Source organism: Canis aureus, chromosome 14, assembly GCF_053574225.1.
Source record: "Canis aureus isolate CA01 chromosome 14, VMU_Caureus_v.1.0, whole genome shotgun sequence".
NCBI lineage: Eukaryota > Metazoa > Chordata > Mammalia > Carnivora > Canidae > Canis > Canis aureus.
Window position 1 is genome coordinate 51,559,698 of NC_135624.1, and position 19,936 is coordinate 51,579,633.

Consider the following 19,936-nt stretch of genomic DNA (forward strand, 5'->3'; position numbering starts at 1 on the left):
AGAGGGGCCTGTTGTGCTGATTTTCAGGTGTTAGCACTTGGGGTAGCTGCTCTGCCCCCTGCCTGGTGCAGGGCTCAGTGGGGGGTGTTTACCCGTGAGGCCCCTGGAGGAATAGCCCCAGTGGCGGGGTCAGCTCTGGAAACCTGGATTCAGCCCCCTCCGGAGCTCTCCGTCTGCAGGGCCTGGAGACTCCGGGGCGGGGCCGCTGATCTGCTCAGCTCGGGGCAGGAGCGTCCTTTCTGTCCTGGGCCCTCCCTGCCTCTGCCTGTCCCGGGGGAGGCTGGATCCTGGACTGTGTCCCGGCGCCCTGTGCTCCGGGGCCTGCGCTGTTGGATTCGCTCCCGGCCGCGCAGCCCCCTCCGCGGAGCTGCTGCCCGAGCCCCCCGCCCCCCCACCGCCCCTGCCCCAGCTGCTCCTGGAACTGCGCAGCCCCCTCAGCATGGAGCCTCTTCCTCCGCCCGAGCGCCTCCGAGCTGCTCCCGCCCCGCAGCCCCCTCCCCGGAGCCGCCCCCGAGCCCCCCCCGAGCTGCTCCCACCCCGCAGCCCCCTCCGTGGAGCCGCCGCCTGAGCCCCCCCGAGCTGCTCCGGGTCCCGCCGAGCGTGCTGCAGCCCTTAGGGAGCTCGGGGCACTCTCCTGGGTGTGCAGTTGCTCTGTTACTGTCCCAGGGAGCCCGAGGGCATCCTCGCCCTCCTGGGGTCTTGCTCCAACTCCCTGCGAGCCCCTTTCCGCCCGGGAATGTTGGTGCAGCTCCTGTTTGCTCTCCTGTCCTGGGGACACTCGCCCAGGCCTCAGCCCGGCTCCTCGTGGGGCTCCTCCCCCTTGGATACCTTTTGTTTCTTTATTTCTTTTTTCCCGTCTTCCTACCTTGATAGAAGCGCGAACTCTTCACACTGTAGCATTCCAGGTGTTCTCTCTTTAATTCTCAGGCCGAATTCATAGATTTTCAGGATAATTTGAAGGTTTTCTAGGTAATTTGGTGGAGACAGGTGATTTGGAGACCCTACTCTTCCGCCATCTTGCCCCCCCCCTCCCCCAGTCTTTAGAGTTGTTTTCATCGACCTCATACAATTCTTTCAGAACTGGTCTGAAGTTTTACTTCCCAAGGAACCTGCCTCTGACCCAGTTGTCCGATTTATGTTCCCTTTGATGCTCTGTGCATTCCTCAATCATAACACATATTAGGAAATACTACTCCTGTTCTAAATCATGTACAGGCACCTGACAAGGACACTTGCCATGAGTGGATGAATGGATGAAGAATAAGTGAGTAATATTCCTAATGAAAGTGTGTTTTACTCAACAGTGACAACTGAACGCCCTGTGCAGGTGAAGATGGTCAAAGTCAAGAAATCTGATAAAGGAGATTTCTACAAAAGGCAGATTGCTTGGCTCCTTCGAGACCTTGCTGTGGTAGATGCCAAAGATGCTATTAAAGTATGTTTTTCTTAGTTCTTTGACCTGTCTTCAGAAAGTGTCTTTCATTTTATAACATGATATTATGTCTTTTAAGATCTAAACTTTTTACTATATAATTCTCTGCTTTACCAACTAACCAAGAATTAGTCTAAAGTGTATTATTAAACCTTCTATTCTCCCACTCTTAAATCTCAAGCTACTAAAATAAATCTGTATGTGTGTTTGTTTCATTGTTTTGGGGGTTTTTTTTGAGCCATAGTTATGTTTGTGCACAAGTTATGTACATTAGAGCAAAATAACTCTATATTTCTGTATTTAGGTTGGGTATATTTTGTATAAAATCCTTATACATATTTTAAAGTATTATGAGTAGTTTTTTTTTTAAACCTTCATTGTTTTGGTAAAACCTGGTTCAAAATCATGTGCAATACTCTAACCAAAGTGAGTCTTCCTTAGTTTGTCTTCACAAATGAATGTAGAATCATCAGCTAAGGCAACCAGGCTGGCCTGTTGAGGCCATGGTTTCATATTTGTGGCTCAAGTAAAGGAAGTGATGGTGAGTTACACACCTTATTTTAAGGAACTTAAAGAATAAGATATAAGAATGTAAATATTACAGTTTTCACTGAAGCCACACTCCAACTTGAAGGAGGTTGAATAATGTAGTAATCATGTTAAAGGACCACGTTTATTTCTGACAAGTCAAGGCTTTTCACAGCAATACCCTTTTTTCAAAGAAATGAAGTAGAGATCCTCTGGTGAAATTAGCTGCTCCTTCCCCTTAGCCTCTCTAACGCTGCCCCTCTCCTTCCTCCACAGGCATGTTTTGCATCACACCCATTGGTGATAGGGCTGATAGCAAGGTTTGCATTACCTAACTGCAAGGACCCTTTGATTTAACCCTTCAAGTCTCACACGTTTATTTAAAAGGCACAAAGAAGTAAAAGCTACCTCTGTAGAGCATCCAATAAAGTAGAAGTCTGACTTTACCCTGACCCTGGTACAGACCTCTGGGGATCTGAAAGCTGGACAAAATGACAGGCAGTTGAGTAAAATATTTTCAAATGAAGCAAAAACAGCTTTGCACATCTAGAATATGCAATTCAGAATTCAGATTTTAACAAATGTAGAGAATGCCTTTCTCTGGGCATTCTGGGCCGTTGATTTATCCCTAAGGAGCACCCAAAACACTTTAATAAATTATTTAATAAATTCTGTTACCAGGGGAAAAGATCAAGAGTAGAGACTTTTTTGGTAGGTTTCTGTTTAAGAAAAAATACTGTAAGGGCTTTTTAGAAATGCGTCTTTATTAAAGAGCCTTTCCCTTCAATAGTTTTGCACTTTATAACCCCATTGACTTGCATAATTCACTAACATTGCTGATGCTTATTTAAATGCTTTCTCACAGCTGACGCCTCATTGCTAGCTTTCTTAATGGATTTTTTTTCATATTATATAGGCACCTTGGCGTGTGTACACTATATATGGATATAAAACATAAAATTTTTATACATAGCCTAACATTAGCCATTTAGTGTCACACATTGATTTGTGTGAGTGTTGCCACAGGAGCACTCAGCTTCTTTTACGGCATTATGGGAAATATTCCCAAGGAAGAGATAATTTCCCATCAAGTTTTAGATTAGTTGCCAATACTTTTAGGTTTTTTTATATGTAATAATGCAATTACCTCTTTATTGTAAATGCAGATTTTTAATCTTTTGATGTTTCTGTTCTGCTTATGAGCTAATTAGTAGTTCCATGCTACCATAATATGATTATTTTACCAGGTCAAGTCCTGATCCCTAAATTATCCCAGCTCTTTACAGTGAATGTCTGATATAATTTCCCTTACCCTTAAGGCATTCATTTACATTTTGTCCCCCCTAAATGATATTTTGAATTAATTGGATATATCATTAGCCTTTCATAGAACATTAAGAACGTTTGAATCTATTTTTAATTCCTTGGATGTGAAGAAAAGCATACATCCATAGGTTTTCATTTTTTAGATAGCAGTCAAGTGATCCTACATTCACGTAGGAAATATCATCCTGATATGAAATCACTGCTGCAGTGTGACTTAAGAGAAGCATACTGCACTTCTCCCACAGGTTGAGCTTCTTTGTCATTCAAAAGACAAGCATTTTTTAATTTGAGGCTAACCAGCATTTTTTATTTTTGAGGCACCTTTAATCATTCTCTGATTTCAGAATTGAAAACAGAATCAGTCCCTGCTTTCACTTCATTTGTTCTTGGAAACTACACTAGGATGTAGATTGTATTTTTTTCTCATATGTTATAGTAAGAAGCTTACTAAGGAGTTAGTGCATTATCAAAGAAGATGTATAACTTTAAAACCCCATAGGCAATTTAAAAAGAAAAATTAGGTCCACATCAAAACTGGAGACCATTGTCATCTTAGAGACCAGGAAGCTGGGACACAAAGCTTTTACCTAGATATCCTATACTTCTACTCATATACTTAAGGGACATAGGAAGGAAATTACTGAAACATTGTGGTTTTTTTTTTTAATCCAGCTTCTTTTGGGAGATAAAGTTTTTCCTGTATATTGAATTCTCGAACCATTCTCTGTAAGTCATTTAGCTGATTTTTAGTGGGTTTTTTTTTTTTTTAAGAACAGCTTCAACTTCTTTTCATTTTATTGAAATATAGACTTCATAATAATGAAAAAGGGATAAGATCAAAAACAGTATCTTTTGTATATTTTTATTTCAGGAAAATCCTGAATTTGATTTACATTTTGAAAAAATATATAAATGGGTTGCCAGCAGCACTGCTGAAAAGAATGCATTTATTTCATGCATTTGGAAATTGAATCAGCGATATCTCCGGAAGAAAATTGATTTTGTCAATGTTAGTTCACAGCTCCTGGAAGGTAAAGTTAAATAAAAATGCTAATGTAAAATCAAGTATATCTAAAGTGAATATATAATTTGACATTACTCAAAATGATTAGAACACTGATTCACCTTATATTGCAAAGGAGTTGAAACGTAATTTTTCTTAATGTAGGACTGATACTCGTTCGTTATGGAAATTGATATATTAAATAAATAAAAATTACTTATAAACTTAATCCTCAGGGATGATTGCTGTTAATGTTTTGTTAGATAGTTCTCTAGTCTTTTTTTCTATGCATATTTAAATCCCGTAAAAAATAAATTCACATTCTGTTTTCTAACATACTTTTTCTTATAATGAACATTTTTCATGTTATTAAATACTTACCCTAACATTATTTTTAGTGGTACCATAGTATTTCTTTTTTTTTTTAAGATTTTATTTATTTATTCATGAGAGACACACAGAGAGAATAAGAGGCAGAGACACAGGCAGAGGGAGAAGCAGGCTCCATGCAGGGAGCCCGACGTGGGTCTCGATCCCAGGTCTCCAGGATCACACCCCCTGGGCTGCAGGTGGCGCTAAACCACTGCGCCACCAGGACTGCCCAGTACCATAGTATTCCATTATATGAATATACCTTAATTTGTTTAACTAATCATTTATTTTAAAATTTCCAATCTTTACCTATTTTAAATAATTTTGACATGAATATCCTTGTGGTTGTATTTTTGTACAGAGTGTAAGTATAGTGGTTAAGAACATCAGGTCAGACTGTTTAAGTTCAAATCCTGGCTTTGTCACTTACCAGCTATATGACCTTGAGTGATTCTATGTTTCAGTTTTCTTTATCTCAGAAATAGAGATAATTAGTAGTATCCACTCCATAGGGTTGTTGTGAGGACAATTAAATTAAATATGAATGTAACAAGAACAATGCCAGGTGTATAGTAAGTACTTAATAAATATTAGCTCTTATTATATTATCAGAATAAAATCTTTAGATGTGAAGTTAAATAAGATATTTGTGATCAGTGTACCTTCAGGGATGTTACTATGGATTATTTTGTGTTACAAGATGAAAACTACTGTTATTCATTAAAAATATACAATGGGATTTTATTCTTTTAAAATTTCTTTTATGAAGACATAAATATTGTAAGAAAATGGTCTGTATGCCTTGTGGATACACTTTGTGTTGTATTCTTGGTCCCAAAGAAAGCAGTTGAAATAAGAGCTAGTATGCAGATGAAGAGAGTTGTTGTTCCTCTTTATTAATTTAAAAAAAACAGATTTATTCCAAATAATATATATTAGAAAGAAAACTTAGATTTGTCCTAAGTTACATATTGGCTTTTTTTTTTTTTAAGATCTTATTTATTTATTCATGAGAGAGACAGAGAGAAGCAGAAACATAGGCAGAGGGAGAGGCCGGCTCTTCAAGGGGAGCCAGATGTGGGACTCGATCTCTAGGCTCTGGGACCATGCCCTGAGCTGAAGGTAGACACTCAACTGTTGAGCCACCCAGGCGTTCCATATTATTAGCATTTTAAAATAGGAGCTTCATTTTGTTCGGTTGTAACGTCTGAAATAGCCAATATTCAACCATTTTGACCTATAAGAATGGCCATTTCAGATGCTTCAAGCTATTCATTTACTTAGCTACCTGACTCTGTCCTTTTTCTATTCTATTTTACTTAATCCTTTTCTGTTTGCCTATGAGTATTTCCCTCAATTATAGTATTCCTTCCCAACACTTAGTAGTTAGTAAACCGTTATTGGTTTCAGATTTGATGTTTGAAACTGGCAGAGGCAAGTCACATATGTCAGGCCCTGTGCCCCTCCCCTGAGTGAAGCCCTTGTGTAGGAGCTCTTGGGGTTGCCATGTCACTAACATTTTAGACCTCTTGGCAATTGAGTATGTTGAAGGAATGACCTTTAAGAAATTGATAGTAGTTTTTCATGCCTTGAATAGTGGTTTAATTTGTTTTGAATGGCTTTTATTTTATTTTACCATTTCAGTGTTGAACATTTTGATGAGGAAATGACAGCTATTCTGTTTTTAAATATGCATATATCCAGAGGTTACTTGTTGCCTACCATGTGTTTTAAACCAATACATTTCATTGAGTCAACAGAGTAGAAAAACTACATAGCCTACTTGATTTCCCTCCTTAAGAAATATTATTGGTAATCAGTGAGAAGAATTTTTAGAAATAAGTGTCTAGTTAAAAAAAGCATTTAATTTTTTAAGGCCTAAAGCAAAGTAGATATTTTCATGTTTACAAAAGTAATCCCTAATTCAGATCAATTTTAGGAATACTGTGAAGATCCTTAAGGATCTCACTTTGAAAATCATTTTCTATATATCAATAACTGTTGCTTCGGTTTAGTGGAGTTCAGAGAATAGTTTTATTAATGTCTGCAAACTTATTTTAATGTTTTAATGGATTTTGATATCATAGCTGTTGATTGACCTTAAAAAGATAATAAATATGTCTAAGCTTTAGGTGATGTTAAAAAATGAATAAGAAATTATCATCATCTACTTTTTTTTTTTAATCAACATCTACTTTTAAGATAAGTAAGATACTTCACTGTGAATGCTAGAATGCTAACAGTGGCAACTCTAGTAGTTTTCATTGGGGTCAATTGAGTGTGCTAGTAAGTGGGGTTTCTCAGCAGAAGGTTTTTAAGTTTTTTTTTTTTTTTTTTTTTTTTTTTGGTTTTTAAGGTTTTTAAAGGAGGATTTTGTTAGCATTTGAAGTGAAGTCAAGTTTTTGTTTGGCTTTTTCTTTTTCATTCTTATAGCCAGGTTTTAAAAAAGAAATCTCTTACTTGAATCCTTAAAAGCCAGCTGGAACAGATACCTCATGTGTGTTTTTTAAAGTTGTTTTAATCTCGTCCTTTCTAACAGTGTTTTATGACTAATCTATTGTGAGATAGTGTCTGGGTAAAGTTTTGGGGCCTTGAGTGAAAATAACTAGACTAAATGCATGAGTCACAGCTGACCTAAAAATAATTCTCAGGAAGTGATCTATTTCCCAGTTTTCTCCAAGGACTAGTCAGTACTGTTTCTTAAAAGAAAGTAAAAATAGTAAGATACATGTATTTTTAGTCATTGTCAGAAAAAGAATAAGAGAATTAACTCTGGAAATTTAGTTTCGGTGGATCTTTCCACTTTGTAGTTGATTTGGACGTTATCTTTTAAACTTTGATGTACCAGAAGTTCAAATGAAATATGGGTAGTATTTAAAAATTTTAAATCTGTATACTTTTCTACCCAGCTAATATTCTTTGCTTACTTTCCTCTGCTTTTTTCATACCTTTTTACTCTCCAGAACTGCCTAAAGTTACAGAAGGTGCGTAACACCTTTTCTTCTTATTCTATTCCATATATTTTTTATTACTTGCCATTGTTATGTACTGTTGGTTGCATATTTTATGAAATTGTGCATAGGGACAAGTTTATTACCACAGAATCCATATAGTAATAAAATTAATGGTAAGATTAATTATTGACTTCCAGAGGACTGTTTCATGGAAGAGAAAATACTTCTGAAGAAGTTATGATCATATTTATTTATTTTAAATATCTGCTTGTGTAAGGAGCTGTACAGGATGATTTGGTCAGTCCCTGCCCCCTAGTGGCTAATGAACTGGCAGATATGACAATTTGACATTGCCACAGTGAGCTAAAATGGACTCGATCAAAAGACAGAGAGCTAGATGATGTCTGTGTAAAGAACTATCTATATATTGTAATCTGTAATTGCCTATACCAAAAGTTTTATTCCCCTCTTTTTCTTCCTGGGACATTATCTAAATCTGCCTAATTATCATTCTTAAGAATAAACCATTTATTGCTTTGACAATTTGTTTTATTCCTAGAACAAATTAAATATGTCAAGTCATGCTGAATGTAAATATTTCACCTTCATACAAAATAATGAATATTTAAAGTGTCCAGAGGTTATTATTTAAATCATGTCCCATTAAATTTATGAAAATCAATAACTTTATATATAGAGTTTCAGTTAGGGGGTAAAATTATTTTTTCCCCTTTACCTCTCCTAACCTCAAGCTTTATGTAAAATCCGACAAGCCAATTGTATTTTCTTAAAAACTTGAACTGAAGCGTTTGTCCAGCAGACACTTTACATTTGACTTCTTGATCTTTTGTTAAAAAGCATGAAGACCATTTAACTTTTTGTAATTTCAAACAGCCATGTTTTGTTGTTCTTGTTGCTATGGACTTGTTAAGAAAACTTTTATACCTGATCTTTAGAAATGTTATCAATACATGTGAAATTTTTTGAAACAAAGAAATGGAAAACTCATATAAAATTTTTAATACCCAAAATAAATTATGAATACATTTTTCATTTCAACTAAAAGTTATTAAAAAAAAAAAGTAGGACAAAAAAGAACAGAAGAAAAATGTTACCTGGGGAAAAAAAAGAAAGCAAATTATTTTTTATGTGTCCTAAATTCATAGTCCTTGTTTTGTTTCTGCTTTTGTATTTGTTTTTGTAGTTTAATTATGTTTTGGGAAATTGTCCAAAGTCTGTTTTAACACTTATAAGTAAGTGAATTAGACTGCATGCTTTGTATTTGTTATACTAAATGTTACAGTAAATATAATAACATATAAAGTTTTTCACAAAAATAAGGGTTTTTTTATATTCTGAATCATTCTTTCCTATTTTTCAGCCACTAAATGTGACCTGTACTTATAACTAGTCAGTTATAAGTCCCGTGTTATTGTCCTTCCTACTTTTTTACTCCTTTCTTTTTAATTTTTACCCTCTTTAAGAGTCTGTTCCAAGTGGAGAAAATCAGAGTGTGACAGGAGGTGATGAAGAAGTAGTAGATGTATACCAAGAGTTAAATGCAAGAGAAGAGCAGGACATTGAAATAATGATGGAAGGCTGTGAATGTGCAATTTCTAATGCTGAGGCCTTTGCAGAAAGGCTGTCCAGAGAGCTGCAGGTGCTAGATGGGGTAAGACCTTTTTATAACCTGTGAATGAATCATACATAGTAGATTGAAAAGACTGGTGATATTCAAGTTTTATTGACTCAGCACCTAAGCCTTTATAATGTGATTCTTGCCATCTCTTTCTGTAAGCACATTACCAGATGCCGTATCTTTCACTGCTCTTGTTCAAAAGACAGAACCATTCCTTCTAATCGGGTCAGTGAAGGCAGTTTGCTGCAGTGGGGGACTTGGGGAGGTTCTTGACACGAAGTGATGGAAGTGAAAAGTAGCCAACCAGAAACCAGTTTGGGGATTGCTTCCCCTCAGCCCCTGAAATATCACAGGACAGTTCAGTGCAAAAGTTCACATCATTTTTGTGGTTTGAAAAAAAAATAGGTACAAATTAGAAATAGGAAAATTAGTTTGAAGTAAGTGAATTATTTACCCAGAAGGAGCAAAATAAGTGAAAACAAGGAGCCAGGGGAAAAGGATGTTTGGCTCCTCTGCTAAAATGTTTTGGGATGGCTCTTTTTCATTTGTACACAAGTTTCTGCGTCTATAAACTAAATGCACATCTTTAGAAAGTAAAAAGCTAATAGACACAGCTAAAAATAACACCACTAATGTGAGAAAAATCTATAACAAGAACATGTGCTATTTTTGTTTTGTTTAGACAAAGTAAACATTTAAGAAAAACCTTCAGAGAATGAGAAGTATTTTTAAAGACTTAAAGAATTTGGTATTTTATACATGAAAGGTACAGAATTTATGAAGTTGAACTCAGGCCCAGAGATTATACAAATAGTCCAAGTTTATAAGTTTATAAAACTCACTGGAAGCTAAGTCTAAAAGAAACTTCAAGATGTTAAGGTGGAAATTGTCCTGACAGAGTTGAACCCCACGTCTTCTACTGAAGAGATCTATTTAATGACCCTGAGCCCTGCTGACTCTTACCATTGGGCTGTACTTACAGTTGAGTTATTCTGAATAGCATATAAAATATGTGAAATTACAGTATCAACTGTCCAATGAAATTCTTTTCATTCCTGGTCCAAGTTTTTTCCTCATACCCAGTTACCTGCCTTCTTTTTTTTTTTTTAGTTACCTGCCTTCTTAGTGTGGCTTAGTGGTTTATATTTTCTTTTGTAATTAATATTGCATATTTGTTACAAGTTATCATGTTGCTTCCCAGTTTTATTTTGGATTTGACAGCTTCCATATTTCAGGAAATTTAGAATCAATAGTCAGAATCACTTAGAAAACAATGATAAGGGGATGGTGGTTTGTTCCTGTTTTGCCTGGAAAAAAACATACAGTAGTTGCAAATGAAAAAGAAAAGAAAGAAGACAAAAGAAGGAGCTATCTTATGGATATATAGTCTGTGCTCATGTGGTCATGGCTCTTCCACATCCTGTAAGTACCAATTGTACTACAGTTATGAATTAGTTCAGTGTATCCTTCAAAGACTGGTATATCACTGCTACCCTCTTGACTAAGGTATTACACAGGTGATTATGCTTTTTTTTAAGCCTTTTACAAAAACGTAAGTATAGAAAATTTTTATAGCTGGTAGAATTGGAGGTGTCAGAAATGGTAATATGTCAACACCAGTGATACAATGTGGGGCAGAACCCTACTTGTACAATCTGGGGAAATATAAAATACTAAGAAATGGTCCCTAACCTTGATAGAGAGGCAAGTGTATCTTCTTGAAACACTGTGTAAAAAGGGAACATAAAGATAGAGTGATACACTAAAATAAATATGTAGATGCATATCAATCTTTGTTACTCACCTGTCAAAGGGATTTAGCAATATTTCATCTTATGCTTCTTTTATACATTTAAATAATATGAAGAGTTACTCTTGTTTTTCACTTTGTAGGCCAACATCCAATCAATCATGGCCTCTGAAAAGCAAGTGAACATTCTGATGAAGTTGCTGGATGAGGCTCTAAAGGAGGTAGATCAGATTGAGTTGAAACTGAGCAGTTATGAGGAAATGCTCCAAAGTGTAAAGGAACAAATGGATCAGATCTCTGAAAGCAACCACCTAATTCATCTTAGTAACACTAATAATGTAAAACTCCTCTCTGAAATAGAGTTTCTCGTGGTAAGTATTTTGTAAATTGCCACCTCCAACAAAAACCAAAAAAATCTAATAATATATAAAACCCTATTGTAAACATTTATCAATTTCCTTATGAGAGTAAGATTTAAAATAATTCCAAAGACCTTATGATAGGCTTGAGTAGCATGTTACTTGTAAATTTCCTGAAATCACATGTGCAAATGGTATATTTATATATATTCTAGAACCACATGGACCTGGCCAAAGGTCATATAAAGGCCCTTCAGGAAGGAGATCTTGCTTCTTCTAGAGGCATTGAAGCCTGTACCAATGCCGCTGATGCCCTTCTGCAGTGCATGAATGTAGCTCTTCGTCCAGGTATGTTCATTAGAAATGATAAAATCTGACCAAGGATCTGAGACTAAGCCTGTAATTTGCTATAAAGCTTTTAACAAGAAATAACGTGGGGCAAGTGGTTTAAGGTGACTGTAGTATTAGGTCCTCAAACTAGTTTCACTTCTTTCCGAACATGCTTCTTTTGGCACTAAGAACTTTTTCATTTCAGTTCCTATGACTGATCATCAGTGACTCTAGTTAACACCATGATTTTTCTTTAGTACTATGCACAGACCTTGCACAAAGTCAGTGTTTTGATTAGACCAGAGAGCTGAGGTTCTGTTAGGTCAGTCATTCCAAAAACTTGAGTTTGCTCAGAATCATGGAGAGGGTTTGTTAAAACACATATTGCTGAGCCTCACCTCCAGATTCAGTAGGTCTGGGCCAAAGCTCTAGTATCCACATTTCCAACAGTTTCCAGATAATGCTGAGGCAGGACCACACTTTGAGAACCATTGTGTTCTACCATTTTCTTCTCTTGCTTACCTTTTTTATAAAGCAAATGAATAAATCAGTAAAACTTTGGGTTCTTCAAAACTGAATGAAATATGGATACTATTATAAATGTATTCATTGAAGATCAGAGAAATCCTTTTACCTATTAAATCAGTCAAGAAACGTTCTGGTTTCAGGCCATGACATGCTGCTGGCAGTCAAACAGCAGCAGCAGCGTTTCAGTGATTTGCGTGAGCAGTTTGCCCGGAGACTGGCCAGTCACCTCAACAATGTTTTTGTTCAGCAGGTAATTTTATTTCATTAATAAAAGTGGCATGTTTCTGTAGCTTTTTTATATATTACTTTAAACTTAAATTTCCACAAAAATTGTAATGTGTTTAATTGGGACCACAGTATATTCCTTCACACATTTATCCAGTTTTGAGATTTTTAAGTATTTACTCATAGATGTGTGTTGGCCCTCAACTGCTTCCTTAGTTAGGCAGTCTAGTTCCTTGCAGCTAAAACTGTCTGATTCTAGAAATCAAATAAATCAAATAATTATGCTTACTTATTAAATATACCATTTATATGTTCTTTATTTATAAAAGTACATCCAAACTTGTTACATATTTGCTACTTGGCCTATTTTATTTTTCAATATTTCGAGATGAGAACCAGAACTTGATTCAATATTTTAAATGTTTCATTGGCTGTATGTATTTTCATATGAGAAAAATAAGTATCACTCAGTTGTTAAGTTCTATTTGATTTAATTTTATATAAACCCTTTGTCTACATTTTTATATGGAAAAGGAGGTTGATAGCTTAGGTTGTGGCAATAATATTAATAATATTAAGAGTACTTTAGCAGGACTTGAATAGAAGGTATTTTAATCTGGCATAAGGATTAGGTTTCTTATGCTTTTCATCTCTTATTAAGGTTATTGAACAAAAAAAACTGCGAAATTTCGTTCATCAAGAAATGCTGTCTGAAACATTGAATTCTTATTTTGTTTTCGCTTTGCAGTATTCTAAAACAATTGTATTTACTATATTTTATTTCCAATTAGTTTACTCAGGCCCTCCTTCAACTCTATAACAGGTCCTACTTTCTTTCGGTGCCTGTGAGTACATCAAATTTGGCTCAAGCTTCTCTGATTTTTTTTTTTTTTTTTTTTTTTTTGGTCTATAAAGTTTGCTAAACTTAACAGCAGCAGAATCTTTATAGATTATAACTTTACTGACTTAAGCTGCCTGTTAACCATATTTATAGCAGTTTTTTAATGTCCCATAGCAAAAAGGTTATTTTGGCCAAAAAGGCATTTCATGTCCTCTGCTTGCCTCTCTCTTCCTGTCGTTCTTTCACTCACTCCTTCATTTATTTAGAAACATTTTACCACGTGATTGGGATGCATACCACCCATTTTCTTAGGCTAGGTGAGGAGCTGATCCTGTCCTCCAGTGCCTCACAGTCTAGGAGAGGGAGGTAGATATACTTAGGAAGGGTAAATATTATCATAGTGGTCACATGCGCGAACATAAAGGAAGACCATCTTAGCTGAGGGTGTGAGGGAGACACTGGGGAAGACTCTCTTTACGTTTCACTTGACCTGAAAAATATCAAGAAAAAAGTAAAACTAGAAGTCACATAGGTAATACTAATCACATTTTTCTTACATTAGTACTTCAGTGATAGCTATGTCTGCCCAATTCTGTAGTTTTAAAAAATGACATTGTTGATAGTTATCCACATTTGTAGATGGCATTGAAATGTTGGAATGTTACTGTAGGTAAACGGTAGTCCTTTCTGCACCCTTCATTGTTTGTTGTAACATGCAGTTAATTTATGATTTTGCTTCCTTGCCTTGGAAACTAATGGCTTTGTTTACTATGAATGCTTCCAGTTCTGAAAATCTAATACGTATTGTTAAATGTGAGTGATGCATGTTAAAATCCAGAATGTTGCAACAACCTAGGATGTGCTGAAGAAAGTGGGAGAGAGTGTCTCAAGTACAGAAAAGAGATTGTCCCCCTTGGGTTCTGCAGAGACCTCATAATTCTGTCATTGTCTCTTGCAATATGCTGAGATCTGATTATGCACTGAACTAAAAGTACAATTGGAAAAAACTGAAATTGTAGGGGTTTTGCTATATGCTTAAGTTTGGGAATTTTTCTTTCAACATATATTTATAGAAACATCATAAAATAAAGCCTATAAAATATACCACCAGTATTCAGTTCATTTCACAAAAATTGTTTCTTTAAGAATGTTTTACAATTTCCTAAACATAGGTTAATGATCTGTATTTAAAAGCTGAGAAATAATTGATTATTTACGATCAATTTTTGTGATGTTTGTTGGAACTTTGCTCAGACTTTCTTTTTTAAGACAATAAAAATAAACATGTCATAATACAGAATCTTGAGAATTTACCCAACATTTGAAATGAGTGTATCATTTCTGTTGGAAAATTGGTTAAAGTGGTTAAGAGTACAAGGGACAATGGTGGAGCCAAACTTCCTGGAATCAAAACCCTGACTCTCCTACCTCCTAGATGGGTGACCTTTAACATGTTAATTAACCTCTTTGTGCCACAAATTCTAGTAACATATACACTAATGAAAATTTATGATGCATTTAGTTTATAGAAAATGTGTCTCTCTTAGATTAATTTGGACAAAACCTGCCATATTATTTTTAAATTATGTTAATCATAGTTTTGCTATTTTTTAAAGATTGATTGATTGATTGATTGATTGATTGATGAGAGAAAAAGAGAAAGTGCCCAGGAAGTGAGAGGGAGAGAGAATCTGAAGCAGATTCCATGCTGAGCACAGAGCCTGCCTTGGGACTTGATTGCACAACTGCAAGATCATGATCCCAGCTGAAACCAAAGAGTTGGATGCTTAACAGACAGAGCCACCCAGGCACCTGAGTTTTTCTATTTTTGAAATAAGGAGAAAAGTGCTTTGCAAGGTTATTGTGAACATTAGAATCTATACCTATAGAAAGAGAGAGCATGTCAAGCATAACAACATTCAGTAGATGGTTGTTACTTATTACTTATAATAAGAAATTTTATTTTTTTAATTTAAATTCCATTTAATTAACATGTATTATTAGTTTCAGAAGTTGAATTTAGTGATTCATCAGTTGCATATAACCCCAGTGTTCATTCCATCAAGGGCCCTCCTTTATGCCCATCACCCAGTTACTCCGTCCCCCACCCACCTTCCCTCCAGCAACCCTCAGTTGTTTCCTATAGTTTAGATACAATAAGAAACTTTAAACAATGTCTTATTTTTTTTAATATATAACGAATAAGGTGTGCACATGAGAGGTCTAGAAGTGACAGTAGCCTATATTAGTGATTGAATTAAACAGTTTAAATGCTTAATTTTCCTATTTTTATAGTTATTTTAGAACCAATTTCTCTAAATTTTCTGTTAGCACTAATCACATTTAATATCTTAATAGTAATGATTTGAAGGTAATGATGTTCTTCATAGAAGAAGGCAGTTTTTCAGGTGATAGTGATCTTAAAATGCTATTTGCAAAAGAAAGTTTTGAATAATAACATATATGAAAGAGCTTTATAAACTGTAAAATCCTTTACTTTTTTTTTTAATTTTTTTTTGAACATTTTAATTTATTTATGACAGTCACAGAGAGAGAGAGAGGCAGGGACATAGGCAGAGGGAGAAGCAGGCTCCATGCACCGAGAGCCCGACGTGGGATTCGATCCCGGGTCTCCAGGATCGCGCCCTGGGCCAAAGGCAGGCGCCAAACCGCTGCGCCCCCCAGGGATCCCTGTAAAATCCTTGACAAACAGTAATTACTTCTTCCATTTTTGGGGGAGGGGAAGGTTTTTAATTGAAGAACTTTCCTGACAATTAAATAATATAACTTAACACGTAATGGCATGAGTAAACAGTTGCAGAAGAACATAAATGATAATTTTGAGTCTTGAAACATTGAAAAAAATTAATGAGAAAGATTGGGATGATAAAAGATGTCTAATACTATATTAATAGAATTTTAAAAATCAGCCTTTGGCAACTATCATGAGAGATGAGGTATAGTCTAGTGGTAATAACTGTTTTTTAAAAAATTGTTAATTTTGTTCACATCTATTGTTAGTCTTTACTTCACAAAAAAACATGTGACCAGGCATTTTAAATATGTGAATAGTTACATTTTTCAAAACTGTATCTCTTAGTCCACAATGATTCTTTTGGGAGGTGTGATTGTTTTATATTTTTTTTGATTGTTTTATATTTAATCAGCCATCCAAAAAAGAATGTTCACACAGATACATGTTCCCTATGCAGAACTCTTGGGGTCAATTATGTTTTTAGAATTTTTCAGACTTTAGTAAAGTAATATAGTGCATATACTATAGTACTTTCTCTCCAAGAGAGTCTAGAACACGGCCTGTGATTAAGCACACAATATTCCTACAGCAAAAAAAATACGAATAGTCATTCCAAACACTATAAATAGCCTCATGTCAGTTCAGGTCAAGTTTTACCATTAAAATAGATTTGGCACCAAATTTAAATGGAGTTTTTAGAGCTTTTTGTATTTTAGAATTGCAGAAAAGGATTACCTTGTATATAACATGTATAATAGCTGTGAACTTGTGTTACCTCACCCTTTCTGATTCTTATTTTGAATTGGTTAGCCTAATTTTCTGATACTTTTCTGCTATCTCTGGCCCAATTTCCTAAGTAGATATCAATAATCTTAATCAAGTGATATCAGTAATCTTAATTTTAAATCATCCTTAATCTTAGAAATATATTGATAGTTCTATTGATTGGTTTTATATGGAATTTCTGTATAATGGATCCTTATTTTTTTATTATCTCCATTTTAAACTGGGGATGTAATCTTACAGGAAGAAGAAAATTCAACAGGCTGATTTGAAAACTTTAATGAAGAAGGAACTCAAATTATGATGGTTTTAGTACTTCACATGTCTTAGACTCCTATCTTTCTTGCTTTGTAATTCCTAGAGAATTCTTCATGTCCATAGATCAGGAATTTTTTCTGCATACTCCGTGGTTAAAAGAAATTGTTAGAGCACCATGCCTAAGTTTTATTGTGACTACTGCGACACATACCTCATCCATGACTCTCCATCTGTGAGAAAGACACACTGCAGTGGTAGGAAACACAAAGAGAATGTAAAAGCCTACTATCAGAAATAAATGGAAGAGCAGGCTCAGAGCCTAATGGACAAAACAACCACTGCATTTCAACAAGTAAAGATCCCTCCTACTCCATCCTCTGTTCCTCCTCCTGCAGGGGCAGTGATCCCACCTCCCCCTAGGCTCCCGGGCCCTCCTCGCCCTGGTATGATGCCAGCCCCCCATATGGGGGGCCCTCCCATGATGCCAATGATGGGCCCTCCTCCTCCTGGGATGATGCCACCTGTGGGAGGCCACATGCCAGTGATGCCTGGGCCCCAATGATGAGACCTCCTGCCCGTCCCATGATGGTGCCCACTCGGCCAGGAATGACTCGACCACACAGATAAGGAGAGACAGGAACCTCTTTATATTCATTTTATATTACTTGTTCTACTTCACCAGGAGATCATGGTGCTGTGACTCTGGGTGTTTTCTAACAGCATGACAAGGAAGACTTGCTTCCCCTTCCTATCAAAGAATAGTTTTTGCAGGGGAGTAGTGGGACCAAAAAAAGGGGGGGGGCAATTTTCATTTGTATTGTGAAATGTGAAAATAAAATTGTCAACTGCTTTAGTTTAAAAAAAAGAAATTGTTTAAAAAATTCATGACCACTATCTTATTTTGTGTATGTAGTAAAACATATAAATTAGAGGAAAGAAACTCTTAAATTAAAAGAATTTAAATTCAGGGGCACCTGAGTGGCTCAATCTGTTAAGGTCTGACTCATGATTTCAGCTCAGGTAGACATCTCAGGATCATGAGATAGAGTGCCACATCGGGCTCTGTGCTCAGCATTTGTGCTTGAGATTATCTCTCTCCCTCTCCCTCTGCCCATCACCCCATGCACTCTCTCTCTCTCTCTTTTTAAATAAATAAAATCTTTAAAAAGTAAACATAGATAAAAGAATTTAAATTCAGGATATTTGTAAACTAATTTATGTCAGCTAATATAACACATATATAATCAGATTTCGGTAACTTTCCTAGAAAATGAGTTAACCAGCCCCAAAACTCAATCACTGTATCATTTTAATAGAATGCTAAAAAATAACTTCTGACTGGGCAAATTAGATTGAGTCAGAATGACATTGAATAAATCTATCTTGTTTTTTCCTTCCTTATTCTTGGGAACTTATGTTTTCAAAGGGAATCTACTCCTTTAGTCTTTCAATCTTCATCTCTTAGACACTGGCTTTGATTTCCATGACAAATATTGACCAAGTAGTAGAGAAAGAGAGCTAAATTGTTTCCAAAGAGAGCTGGGAAGATTTTTATTGTGTTTGTTTGCTTGTTTGTTTGTTTGTTTAGAAACCAATAATTAGTAGGCATTTGCAATTTTTCAGTCTAGCTAAATGATTTTATTAGATATGTTTTTAAAAGAAAATAGAAGGGAGACTCGACTGAGGTTCCAGTTCTGACATCCGGAATGACCTGAATAAATCACTTAACCATTTAAGTTTCAGTTTCTTCTAGAAAATAAGGTCATTGGATCAGATGGTCTTCCAGACTTATATTTTTCAAAACAAAACTCAGGATGCATCATCTGAGACTGACTCATAATTTATTTATTTACATAAAAGTTTTGTCAGCATTTTAAAATAAAATCATATGTAGTTATTTAACAATTGACTAGAAAAACTAAAATTACATTATTATTAAAGATTATCCAGGAAAGCCCCAGATATCATCATCTGCAGTGCTTCTCAGTTCTAAAATTCTGTATCCTATATGTCTTTATCTATTATTTTAAATATTGTAAACTAATGGAAATACCATAGATATAGACAATACATTTTGAATGACTTCTATATTTGCTGTGTTTCTCAGTACAGTTGTATCATGAGGTTTATTTACTTAGTAAGTTGTAAAATAATATGGTGTGGGAGAAACAAGTTTGATTAAAACATTCATTGTCAATGCCTTTAGAAGATGAAATGAGTAGTTGATTTATCAGAGTGCCATTCTTGCATGTTTCTGATTATTTTATGGTGATGGGGTTCAGTAGATTTATACAGGATGATAAAGAAGACAAGTAAGTACTCAGTTTTTATCTTTCTATCTTCTTTTGCTTTTCTTTGACTGTATTTGGTCATTGTTAAGAGTTTTCAATTATAGCATGTTTCTTTTACTGTCAATGTGTTTATTTACTTATTTACTCACTGTAGGGTCATGATCAGAGTTCAACTCTTGCTCAGCACTCTGTTGAACTGGCTTTACCCAATCATCATCCATTTCATAGAGACTTGCTTCGATATGCCAAGTTGATGGAGTGGCTAAAGAGTACAGATTATGGAAAATACGAGGGACTAACAAAGGTATGAGTTTGATATCAGTTACTCACTGAATATGGCACATAAGCTTCTAGAATCGAGAGGTCGTGTATTTAGTTCTCCAAGTGACATTTGAAGTACTGTAGTACCTTCTTAGCAAAGCAGAAATTAATTGAATTTCTGAGTGCTCATTAACCAGGCACAACATTTATTTTATTTGCTTCAGTAAAGAAGAACTAAATTTTGAACTTCAGTTTAATACAGTGATAGGCCTTAAGCTTCATTCAATTTAATTAAATGCAA

The 19,936-nt window shown here is 35.5% G+C and overlaps 1 protein-coding gene across 7 annotated transcripts in view; it reads left to right on the plus strand.

The window, feature by feature from the left end:
- Positions 1–19,936, plus strand: part of EXOC1 (exocyst complex component 1) — a 67,114-nt gene that overhangs the window by 16,071 nt on the left and 31,107 nt on the right. For 2 of the 7 annotated variants that reach the window (XM_077848070.1, XM_077848072.1), the window contains exons 3-11: positions 1,305–1,435; positions 4,158–4,317; positions 7,625–7,645; positions 9,100–9,287; positions 11,148–11,375; positions 11,579–11,711; positions 12,362–12,471; positions 13,238–13,291; positions 19,529–19,678. In XM_077848070.1, the coding sequence (XP_077704196.1) occupies positions 1,305–1,435; positions 4,158–4,317; positions 7,625–7,645; positions 9,100–9,287; positions 11,148–11,375; positions 11,579–11,711; positions 12,362–12,471; positions 13,238–13,291; positions 19,529–19,678 (1,175 nt within the window). The remainder of the gene's footprint in view (positions 1–1,304; positions 1,436–4,157; positions 4,318–7,624; positions 7,646–9,099; positions 9,288–11,147; positions 11,376–11,578; positions 11,712–12,361; positions 12,472–13,237; positions 13,292–19,528; positions 19,679–19,936) is intronic. The other 5 variants (XM_077848073.1, XM_077848076.1, XM_077848074.1 and 2 more) reach the window with 3 other exon arrangements.